The sequence below is a fragment of the Topomyia yanbarensis genome, chromosome 2, assembly GCF_030247195.1.
Source record: "Topomyia yanbarensis strain Yona2022 chromosome 2, ASM3024719v1, whole genome shotgun sequence".
Lineage (NCBI taxonomy): Eukaryota > Metazoa > Arthropoda > Insecta > Diptera > Culicidae > Topomyia > Topomyia yanbarensis.
The window spans coordinates 71,067,380-71,080,359 of record NC_080671.1 but is presented as its reverse complement, the minus strand read 5'-3'; the positions used below and the strand labels follow the sequence as shown (position 1 = coordinate 71,080,359).

General features: G+C 40.5%; 1 protein-coding gene across 4 annotated transcripts in view; it reads right to left on the bottom strand.

Moving 5' to 3' along the window:
* The window catches only part of LOC131678404 (pseudouridylate synthase RPUSD2-like), a 711,893-nt gene that overhangs the window by 46,343 nt on the left and 652,570 nt on the right, over window positions 1-12,980 (bottom strand). For all 4 annotated transcript variants that reach the window (XM_058958552.1, XM_058958551.1, XM_058958549.1 and 1 more), the window contains one exon: window positions 40-260. In XM_058958552.1, the coding sequence (XP_058814535.1) occupies window positions 40-260 (221 nt within the window). The remainder of the gene's footprint in view (window positions 1-39; window positions 261-12,980) is intronic.

Sequence of the window (12,980 nt, the reverse complement as noted above, 5' to 3'; positions counted from 1 at the left end):
CACTATTTAACCATAAGACAACACAAAAAAAATACTTACTCTGGAAACTCGCCCTCCACCCGGCAGATGTACTCCTTCTGGACCTGCCGGTTCCGTATCTGGTGCTCCATTTGGCGAGCCTTTTTCGGACTCCGCCCGAACAGCAGCAGACCCGAAGTCAGCCTGTCCAGCCGGTGGATGGTTCGCAGGTTCTTCAGGTTGTACTCCTTCGCCAGGATGAAGACCACCGTGTTGTGGCGGTAGCGACCGCACGGATGGACCTGTTGGACGGTTTTCGGTTGGTTGGTTTCAAGTTTCGGTACAGTCATTCAGAAGATGTTTGTGTGTTTGTGGAGGAAATAAAACAGAATTGAAATGGGTTAGACAATTTGTTTGAACTTGCCGACACTGCGCTTCCGAAAGGATTTTAGTCGAATAATATTATGCTAATGATTACTTTAGAGAGATACAGAAAACGGAAAAACGAAGGAGTTTTGGGAAGATTTGGGATGAAACGATTAGTTTGTTGTTCCATTTCTGGTGAATGGGATCAGTCAGTTGAAGTGGAACAAAAAAGAGTAGGTTATTCGTGAAAATTGTAAGCGAAACGATTTAAGGGTGAGTTGGGACTGCACTTCATCGGAAGGTTACGACACTGTAGGAATGACAAAAAAGCGTTTATTTAGATGTATCTGCGAAAGGTTAGATAAGAAAAACAGGCAATTTAAATAAAAGGGATGGGAGTAGTTAGTGAAAAATTATGCTAAGAAAATAAGTAGATTAAAACTATAAACGTTTGATGCTGAGTATGTTTGCATTGTGTTCTGTTACGTAATATGAAGAGTAGAGTTTATTATACTTGAATAAAGGGATAAGTTGTACTGTTTATTGATTGCGGCTTTCATTGCTTTGCATAGAATTTTTATACTGTATTTCAAGAGAGACTTTCAATTGATTTTAACATATGATTTGGCTGAAACTATTGCTCTTTTCAGTGAAACGAAAAGAGAAATATTGACCAACGTGTCATGGGTTTCGTTTCGACTTCGTCTCATCAGAATTCGACGCTAACTTTGAGCCAGAATAAGTTAGCACCGGGTTGATGGTAGCTCCAAGACGGAAACACAATTTGCGTTTCGAAGCAGACGACGGGTTGAATGTGATGTTATGTTAGAACAGAAGTCCTGTTATGTCAATGAGACTCAGCGAAGCTGTACAAATATGCAATTTGCGAAGATGATTTCGACCATACAGTGTAGTTAGTCTTGTCAGTAAGAAAAACTGATAGTTTGTCATTCATTGTTTATCTACGGTAACACGTCTAATATAGCGATACCGTAGAGGTTAGCGGCACGGTGAACCATCACGGAAATCTTTTCGTGGTACGATTAGATGCAATGTAATGTAGGTTTAACCTTCTTTAAAACATGAGCTATTCTTTCCAATTTTAACAAACCAGTGATTATTATATTTTGCTTAGGTGCAAGAAGATATTCGCTCTCGAATAACAGGAATCTCTTGAAAATTTGAAGAAACTTTTTAAAGGAAAGGTACATTAAGAAAACGCAAAAAATAACTATAATATAATGGATATAACTCCTTAATATGGGTTTTTTTTCTGTTGCCAAACAAAGTTGGTTATTTGTAAATTGAAAGTAACTAAAAATTGCTACTTTGAATTTACAAATTACAACCTATTTCAGCTATCTATTATCATACAATCTCAAATTACACGCATGTGCCTTTCAAAAAGTGAGAAACCAAAAGACGCCATTTTGGACTGCATCTGCTAACTAATCCATTCAAAGAACATGCATATTGATTAATGTTTCAAGTTATTTGTGGTAGCAAAAAATCACCATCTAGGCACTGGCGGCTCCAGGCAGGGATACCGGGGCTCCGGTAGAAGCTAGTTTGGTAAAGCTAGTAGAAGCTGTTTTGGTAAAAAGATATTTGCATTTCCCTACTTAAATATGGTAATATTTTAGAAATGATCAACAAAGTGATCAGTTTATTTTTTTTTTCATCTAACACTTTATTTAACCACGTAAAAGCAAATTGATAAAATTTGGTAACAAAAGCAATTTAGAAAACCGTTACTAACTAAAAATATGTACCGGTAGTTTCGGTACCATGCAAAACTTTTGATAAATTTATATCTATTGGATATATCTAACCTAGAACTAACACTTGACGAGAATCAGTATTCCATCGCCTCCAGAAACCTATCCGGTAATATCGGGAGTGAAATGACACACTCAACACTAGAATTACGCAGTATAAGTAAACAGAAAGCGCGAAAGTAAAGTTTTTGTGATTTGTCTCAGATTCTTTAATCAAGATCAATTCAATGGTCACTCAGAAGAATTTGTAGACTGGGCACTCAGAAGCGACATGCAGTTCGTGTTGGATATATTGCGGCATGAGTGCAAATTTGAAAGAATAACTAACTCACGCACAGTAAATGTAATGATTGCTTAGTATTTGAGAAACTGCGATAATTTGGGCAGAGAGATAACTATTTGTTGGGGTGGGCGTAGCGTAGTTGGTAAATCGATTGCCTTGTACGCAGCGCACCTGGGTTCGAATCCCGACCCCGCACATAGGGTTAGAAATTTTTCGTAAGAAATTTTTCCAACCCGAAGAGGCGAATGACCTTAAGGTTAAAACCTCTATAATCGAAATAAAAAAACTATTTGTTCAGTTATGTGGGCTGTCACACTTTCTGTACATGTTTTTGCAAAGTGTAGTTTAAAAACTCGTACGTTACAAAATGGATTTTTTTATTTCGATTATAGAAGTTTTAACCTTAAGGTCATTCGCCTCTTCAGGTTAGAAAAATCTCATATGAAAAATTTCTAACCCTATCTACGGGGTCGGGACTAACTTTACTCCACACTTTCTCTTTTGTGGGGACATGTTTGACTCCTGATCAAACCTTTCAATATAAGTGTATAATATGGTAAACTGTTATGGATAACTTCCGTCGCACTGGACGGAGTATTTTAAAGATTGGCTCGAAAATAATTACATTTGTATTAAATTTCAAAGCATTTACCACAAACGAAAAGCATGATTTTTTGAGAATGATTTGTAAGCAAGGTTCTGATTTGTTTCCATTATTCGTTGTGTGCCGACATAATTAGTTTGTGGCGTTACGTCTGGTTTCAGTTTGCTGTTTAATCTTTATCTATAAAAGAACACAAATCGCCGTTAGCGTCGCTAAAAACTAATTGAATCAAAAAGCGCGCCAAATCGCTGAATTACAGAGAGTGCTACATGACAAAAAAAATGTTTTGGTAAAATGTGCGATATCGTTCTATAGCAAGTGACACATTAAACATGCCTTGATGTTCAAAATACTTGATAAGCATATAAAATCTGATCAATAAAATCATGATTTTGAACGTTCAAAGCCCCTATTTCTGAGTTATGATTTCCAATTTTAAATTCATCCTCAACAATCGTTCTCTTAGGTACGAGCAGCAGTCGTTATATAGTGGCCAGGAAACAGGTGTGTCTTATACAACAATGTTAAAACTATATACTGATTTTGAAAATACTAGATGATGTTGATAAGCACTTTCGCAGGGTTTTCTTGATATGCCATCTGACTACAGTACTGATTTGTGATCGATGGCGTACAAGGATTTATAATTTGGTTTCGCCAGGTTATTAATCGGGCTTATCTCTTACTCATTACTCGATACACCTTTCAAAACATCTAGGAAAAAAATCTTTCAAATCTCAAATCACCTCTCTTCAGTGTGACATTTTTGTCACCGTCCTTGTGCCCACGAATAGACGCATGTATGCGTCAATACTTAAAATCAACCGCTACGGTGTAATTTCATATACCAGGAATATGACACATTGTTCTTTGTCTTCGCACTATGTACAAGTAATCAAAATCTTAAATCTGGCCTATTTACAGCCCACGGAACCACAGATTTTGAAGATTGAGTTATTACACGATACATGATTCGTTGTAATCATTTAAGTGCAAAACTACCAGTTATAGTACTCATTTTAGGGCAAATGTCTATAGAATTATCAGTGAAATAGACAATTTTAAATAGTAAACCAATCTTCCGATTTTCCGTGAAGAGAATGAATTATGTCCAAAACTGATAAAACAAAGGGAAAACATTTCAATTAGGGCCAATATCAAGAATATACTTCTTCGCAAAAAATCTGAAATTTTGTGGTAGTTTCTAAAACAACTAACCAAAATTCTATAGAACGCTTAATTATTAGATGCAAACTTTTGTTTCATATCAGTGAATTTAACTCATAGTTTAAGTTACAGTTTCTGACATACGAAATGGGAGTTATCATTTCTAATTACGTGCGAATTTAATAGTATTAATTAAACTTTCAGTTACAACAGCAAATGTTACGCTCATAAGTCAGGAATACTTCCGATATCGCAGCCGAAACTTGACCATCATGGGACTTAATGAAGAGTAAAATCTATTTGTTGAGTATCCTGCCACAGGAACAATCCCCTTGCCAAATCATACACTAATTAAACTTTAATCTGCTAGAAACCGCCTATCCTTGTAAAATTCGAATCCTGAGAGTTATTTAAAATCAGTTTTCGCATAAGTTTCAACTTTGATTCAGACACATCTATTAGGTTTCGGCAGCACCTTGCCGTACAGCTAACTAGCCCGGGTTCTGACCGTTTTTCGTAGTTTGAGGCTAATGTTAGGCTGTTCACTTGCTCGGTTCACTTGCTTACATTTGTAACCTTCTCGGAGACAGATTTGCTGCAAAGTTCAGGGCTCAGTTTTCTCACCATGATTGCGTAAATCTTTGTCGAATAAACTAGAGATCAATTGTTCTATGTAACTATGTAACTAAGATAGAACCTGAGATATCAACCCCTTGAAGGCTGCCGTAAGATATTGGATTTCGATCAACTGGCCAACGGCTGAAAAATAATGCATCTCAACAGGCGACTATCAAAAAGTCTCAACGAAAAGACTTTTAACTCACTAGTATTTTATTTTTCTAGCAAAATTGTAGCTGGGTCTTCGCATTTCTTCTCAGTTTAGTAACTAATTGGGAGTCACGCAAGGAAGCGGTATGGGTACACTTCTGTACATGTTGTTCTTCAAGGATGCAAAATTTATAGGTTAAGTTGGGCGTAAATTAGTTTTGCTAATAACCTGAGTATACATAATATTATTCACTCTAGCGAAGACTGCATCTGCCTCTTGAATTGATTGTATCTTGACACCGCTGAAAATACTTCCTGAATTTGTATCGTTAGCAGACCTGCTATAGCGAAACCCTTCAGACCACCCGTGGCATTCTGATCGGTTTCGTCAGATTGGATTTCATCAACTGTAACACCACAAAAAGATTCAACGCGCGGTGTTTTTAGTAAAAAAGGACCTGTAGCGAAATGGACAGATCCCTAAAGATTAGCAGAGACAATCCTGATTTCAAGGATGGTGTTATTTGTCCAACTATTCGCCAATCTACAAATACAAACCGTGTTAAGATATAAGTTTCTAAAATTTTACACTTTTTTGTCTTTGCTAGCCGACTGGAGCCGCCTATTCATCTAGGATCTCAAAATGGCTACAATCATCAATTTCCGTCATCTCCTGGCAAACTTCTTTCAAATGAAACGCATATTTATGATGGTTTTCACTGTCTGGTGGTAATCGCAAGCCACCATATTGGATTTCAAAATGGAGTCAATTATCAACTTTCGTCATCCACTGAACACCCCTTTTAAATTGACATCCTAATTGATGCGGAAAGTTTAGTGACATTCAGAAGCCGATTTCAAACTGGCTTCCATAAATTTCCGTCATCAACTTACCAATACCCCTTAAATGACACCAGAATTCCCAGCGCTTCATTTGCGTGGGGTGACACCGAAAATTACGGTTCTGAGAGTCACTTAGGTGACGATGGTCACTTAAAAGTCACTTCACCTAAAGTTACTCTTAAGTCACTTCTATCTATCTTCTTCGTGAGTTACGTACCTCTCCGTGTGTGACGTGACGGTGGCTAGCATGACAATGAATCAAGTGGCGTGAGTGAGGTGATTGTGAGAATAGGGCCACCTAGATGTGATAATGTTAGGGATAAGATTATCGTGTATACTGAAAATAACGCAGTCGATGTACGACTGCACGATCTGTCTCCGAATGCAACCTGTATCACTATTCGTCAATTCACATCACAATACGGAAAAGCGTTTTCTGTTAAAGGCGATTAATGGAGGGTTCTTTTCCAGACATCAACCACCTATATACCTTCCGCCATGACTTTGCATGTGCCCAGATCACTTCACAAAGTTGAAATATTTTTTCTCCCATGTATCAACAATGTAAACTAACGCCGGCGATTCGCTACGCACTACTCGGTGAATATTTCCTACTCCGACGAAGAGTTCCCCGGTAGTGGAAGATCTTCCTAAACCGATGCAACCCGGGCGGATACCGAGGTCGGTCCTGTTATTCTGGTTGGACAGTGATTTCCAGTTTACAGGCGCCCCGACGTCCATTTGCTGGTGCTACTTCACGATCTACTCGAACTAGTCCCCGGCGATGCGCATGACCTACTCCGACGGAGAAATTCCCCGACGTCGAAAGTTGTCTCGAAACCGTTATCTCGATACTGGTCGGTAATGTGTCGAGGTCAGTCCTGCGATTCCGAGTAGACGAAGACGTCCAATTCTCGGGTGTCTATCTTCAACGATACGTGCCCGTAATTCAACTGTACCGGATCCTGGCATCCCTGAGCGTGGAGCGGAAGATCGATAATTTAATCGCCTGCTGCACTGCCTTTGCCTGAAGACCATCTCGGTTGTGTGGTGAGCTGACGCCAGTTTCTCGCGCATCCATCACCCCCGGGGCGAGTATTTCTGCTTCTACTAGTGATACGCTGATCAGTAGGAACATCCAGTTGTCTGCTGAACCAACAATCTTCGCGTCCCTGGAGAGGCGCAGCTCCAGCACTCCGTCTTACGTAAAATTGGAAGAAGAGTTGAACAGAGTATGGAACCCTGTGGAACACCCGCTTTTACGGTTACACTGCTTTTTCCGATGTCAGTTTCGAGAATCAGTTGCCGGTTCTGAAAGTAGCTTCTCGGAATCCTACAGAGGTTCTCGGGAACTCTCAGTCTGTACAGCGAATCGGTGGTTGCAGCCTAACTAGCGCTGTTAAGGGTGTTTTTTACATCCAGCGAAACCGCAGTAACGGCTGCCTCTTCTCTTTTGCTTCTGCGCAGCCTTCATAGTTTCCACGACCGTTCGTATGACGTCCAGATCTACCTTCCCGGAAGCCGAACTGCATATTGGATAGACCATTCCCTCCCTGCCTGTAAATTGTAAACCTGTTAAGGATTACTTATTCAAGTACCTTGCCGACTGTATCCAACAGGCATATTGGGCAGTATGCTGAAGGATCTCCAGGGGCCACCAGCTTTTTATGCTTCCAGATGTCGAGGAAGTTACAGTTTAGCCGGGTTCGTTGGGGGATACCGCCTGGTCCCGTGGCCTTCTTGGTTCTCAAAGCTTTTGGCACCACTATCACCTTCTCCTTGGTCACCCCAGCTTCTTCGTAGTTAGCCCCGCACAGAGTGGGCGCCCAGGCTGTCGTCGGTTCATGCTGTGAAAATAGAGTTTCTACGATGATTCTCATCCTGTCCAGGCATCTATCTGGTGATACTGCCGGTCCACTTTACCGCATGGCAATTATTTAGGCATCGCCTCACAGACTTCAATTGGTGATGCGGTAAAGCTCTTCTGGATAGGCTTCAATACTGAGCTTGATTTCTTTGTTAAGTGCGACTCTTGCTGCTTTTTACGGAGGTTTTAGAGCGACGTTATGGGCTCTCTGCATTCTACTCCGGGCAAGTAGGTCAGCAACCGTCGAGTTCCACCAAAAGGCTGGGCGGCGGTACTGTTGCGTCGCACGCTCTTGGCAACGATGATGAATCTCTTGTCAAACTTTGTTTTCCACCTCCGCTCGTTTGATTGAATCTCACGCTCTTCCGACTGTTATCTGATATTCAGATTCCTTCGCTGGCCAGGAACGCCATGACTCCGAGATGATAGCTACATCGCACTTAGTCGTACTTCTTTCTTCTTCTCTATCTCGGAGCTTCAATTGGTCTATGAACGGCTCGACCTTTGAGTTTTGATTTAACTCTCGACTCTTGCATCATGTTTCCATCTATTACGTCACCATTTAGCTCTCGTCCCACTGAGCCGTTTAAATACTGATTCCCTGAGCCATTTAGTTCCTGTTTCCGTGTGTCATTCAGCTCTCAGCCTTATCACGATCTACTCGGATAGTCCCAGGTGGCGAACTACTCCGACTGAGAGTTGCCCAACGGAAGAATTTCTCCCGAAACCGGTACCCGCTTCCTTGAACCATCTAGCTCCCAGCTTTATCAAGATCTACTTGGATATTATTCGGCGATGAACTACCCTACTCTGACTGAGAGTTCCCTGGTAGCTGAATTTCTCTCGATACCGATTTCTATTTTGTGAGCCAATTAGCTCCCATTTTTGTCCTGATATAGCCGGACAGTCCACGGTGGTGAATCTACCCTACTGTGAATTCCCCGGTGGTAGATTTCACCTGATACCGATGTTCGTTTCTGTGAGCTTTTTATCTCCCCGCTCCGTTCCAATCTACTCGATCTAGTCCGGCGGTGGACCTAGCCTACTCAACGGGCCAACCAGTAGGTGCTGAGGTCTGACTAGCGATTCCAGTTTACTGGCGGCCGAACGACTCACCTGTAGCTATTCGACGCGATCTACTCGCTCTAATTCCCAGCGGTGGATCCAGCCTACTCACAAGCTACCCAGTAGGATGTCGAGGACGGTTCGGCGATCCCGGTGAAGCCCCGACAACCCGAACCCGGGTACGTCGCATGCTACTCAACTGGCCCCGGTGGTGGATCTAGCCTACCCGATTTGTGGTTGTAATGTAAGTGTGTATGTATGTATGTTTGATTAAAACTCACACAAATTGATCAGCGATGGCTGAACCGATTTAAAACAAGTTTTAAATCAACTGTGTAACACTCCCATAAGCTGGCATTGAATTTTTAGTTAATCGGTCATCCGGTTCCAGAGTTACAGGTTGAACAGTGTGGCCACACAGCAAATTCCCAAATAAACTGGTACCACGTTTGACGTGACTTTTGGTTTCCCATATTAGCTGTTATAATTGTAATACTTCAGTGACTTAAAATTTATTGAAATGGACAAAAAATTACTTCGATTCGCAGGTCTGACAACACTGATGGTTAATCTGAGCTTCTTTGAATAAATTGTCCACTATCGACAATTTTGAAATTTTGGAATTTCTATGGCATGGGGCATATTCCAGAATTTAAATCACATCGGTTCTTATATGTTAACATGAAGACAATATTTAACTTATGCTGATTAAGATAAGGAAATGTTATACTTTTTGTTTCAAGTGTGTCAGCGCCGACATGCTGAACATAACCAGCTTTTGAATCATGGTGTGGATAAATGGAAAAGGCACAAGCGCACCACTAGGTTTTATTAAAAACTTCGCAATTTCGCGAAAAATCAAAATATAGACAAAATCCAACGTTAGTCGTTTTTTTGTTAAGGGAAACTTTGCCACTGCGACCACTATTCAGGTTATCAACATTAGCCGTTTGCTATTGTTGTTTGCTATTATTTCAATAAATTAGTTTTTGTGTTTCGTAATAATTACCATTAATCCCATTTTACAAGATTCCTATGCCCATTTGACCGGACTCCACATTGGTGTAACCCCTCAAAGAAAAGGTTTGGCTTGAGAACCAAACGCCTTGCACTATTTAACTCTCTAAAGGGACAAGGCTGAAGGAAACCAAGTTGTGCATGGGGGAATACTATCTAACGCAGAACAGTTAAAGCTCGTTTTCGCCTTCTCGCCAGCAAACCAGAGCTTCTATCCTTATTCCCCGAAACATCACCCGATATTGGCCTGTTATTTTAGGCGGTTAACATGTGTGGTTCTAAGCTGGTATCAGTTACTGACGAGATGAGTGCGGGGTTTTGCATAAAATAACGAAATTCACAATTCCCAATACAGTAGTAGTGATTCGGATGAAAGCGACAGCCCGGGAAGAGGACTGAATTACCCTCAGGTGTTATCAAGCGATAATAAAATGCTACACCACCGCAGGAAGGAATCTCCGAACGCACTGGTAAATTGCGTGCGAAGAATCCGATGTACGTACACTAAATATTTTCCATAATTTTTTTGTTGTAAACAATTAAAGGCCGGCTCACGCATCGGCTCGTTTTAAATAGACGAATTACCACTAAAACATAATTGTTTGTGTTTAAAACGGCAGTGCAGGTCTTGCCACAAAATTTACTTCTAAATTTTAGTAAGACACACAATTCTATACGGAGAAGTGTGGTATTTTCAAAGTTAAATCGATGAACAAATTTCACGGGTTGACTCGCAATATAATATCAGTAATTTATGTACCTTCGTGTATGTTCCAGCTTGCACGTAGAAGTAACAACTAACATGTGGCCCTTACTTGCGGGTTTTGTCAACTTTCTGAAATATGTTTCCAAGTAACAGACCGAGAGAAACACAGCAGTTTCCCATCGGAGAAATATATGATAATTCTATGCAAACCCGGTTTACTAGATTTGTCTCGAAACCAGAGTCGTGCTGAATTCAATTTAGTAGAGCTAGTAGAACACTCGTAAACACTAAAAACACTCGTAAGAGTTTCTCCAATATTTTCAGTCGATAGAGCCATTGTGGAATAAACAAGAATAAAACTTAAGAAAAATCTATACGCATTGTTTATAGCAACATTAAAAACTATTTAGCTCGCCGCAAAGCGCACCAGACCACATCAGAGAACCCACACGAAAGTGGTGCATTGTTTCGCAATCCTCCACTGGTCCAAATCGGAGAATAAATCTAGAGTATGTGACGGTTTTAAAATGGGTTTTTCGACTTCCGCCAATCGACCCTTTTACCACCGCGTTCTTAACGCATCCATTGCATTGGTGAGTGTACTTTGAACGTTTTGAATGTATATGACTATGGATAAACGATTTTGCACAACCTACTTCTATTGGCTCTCTTCCCCGTGTAGCTTCCTGCAACAATTTTATAAACTGGAAAAGAAGCAAAGTGCGAGGTAACGAAACATACGGACAATTTTTCATCACCAATGGAGTGAGTGTGACTCTTGGAAAACTCTTATTGGTGAAGGAGGCAATTTCTTTTCCATTTTTCGCCCATAGACTGAAATGAACAAAAGTTCAAGGAGGCATTGATGGAAAAGGCATTATGCGATGGAACTTCTGCTAACGATTATTTCGCCAGAGTAAACGATTTACTTGTGGATGATTGATTCGAATTGTGAGTTCGTCAAATTTACTGTTCGACAAATAAAATCAATTTAAAATTCTATTATAATCGTTTAGTCAAAATTCTTAAAATGTTTAATTTTATCACAAGCCGTTTCCATTGAAAATTGTAACAATTTTCGTTTCGTTAAGTTTGATTCAATAACAGTGTATGTGCTTTACGCATTGTCGAACTTATGACAATTTGTCCGTACAAGTAGAATCAAACTAATTTACCATTTGATTTGAACCGCACCATACCCTCCTAATCCTGTCTAATGCACCTCCACCTTGATTGCGGCAGCATTCAAACTACAATTCAAGCCTACAAAACCATCAGCGGAAAATCTCATCGCAGAGGAAAATTTACTTATTGAAAACTTGGTTTCTCCGCGCACTTTCACCCGCAACTGTCTTCAATGCTCCCGTACATTCTCCATACTGTCGGCAAGAAGTAGAAGGACCAGAAATCTGTTTAGACTGCCGCATATCAATCCTGAGGCAGCTACCTATCACCAGCAATGATGGCAGCACCAGCGGCAGAACCAACCGTACAACGACGCAGTAAGAAACCTGGTCTTCATCGAAAGCCACAAACAAGCTTTCTCGTTGAGTTCAAAACGGACAGGCTTCAGCAATCAGCCTGGGTAGCCAGCGAGGGGTTTGAAACAACACACAGACACAACATAGCATACCACAGCTACGAGCAACGAGTTATTCGATTCCGGCAATCTTCATCCGTCTGCTGGTTATCCCGAACAGAGGAATACTAATCGAATCAATCGAACAGGCGAACGATGTTGCATTATTCTTACGATGGGAAGTCTATTCTGAAACGATTGCACCGTGGGAGAAGAGAAAGTTTTCCAGTTTAATTTGCCTCAGGCTCGGGGGGTTGCTGATAGCCCGTTTCGTCATGTTTTATCATTGCGTCTGTGTTGTCCTTAGGGTGGTGGTAATGGTCGAAGGACTAGGCTCGATAAATAACTAAAATGAGCAAGTTTGGGATTCAATGTAAATTTGTTAAATGAACCTATGAACCAAAGCACAGGAAAGTAAATTAAGTTATCATACAAAAGTAATTCTTAGCTGGTGCAAAAGTCTATTCCAAACTGTACTACGACTTGATCCTGGAAAAACCATACACAGAGTCACCCCGACTAAGTCGGTGATTCATGCGGAAATAAAGGATATTAATAGGCACAATCAGTTTAAGCTGCCGTTTTCTCATGCATACGGGGGGAAATTAGAGCGGATAAGTGTCACTCAAGACTTGGGAATTAAAATGGTAATCAAAGTGTCAATCTCAGAGCAATCTGGGACTCAACTTGCTTTATTGGTTTTCATTTTAACGTACATGGTGCCGGTTAGTATCACGGGGCCAAACATTCGTGTATCTGGAAGGCGTAAAATGGCAGAACAGAACACCTATTAAATCGCAAAGTGGTAACCAGCGTTGCAACACATTGAAATACTAAAGATATCTTCAATATTTGGACAAAATATTTCAAATTCAAATGTTATTTTGTGGTACACAATCCCATTGCGAAGTTCAAAGTGACGGGAATGAATTTTAATACAGATCAGACAATAGAGTGATGAGAATTGAGTCAGTCTGTT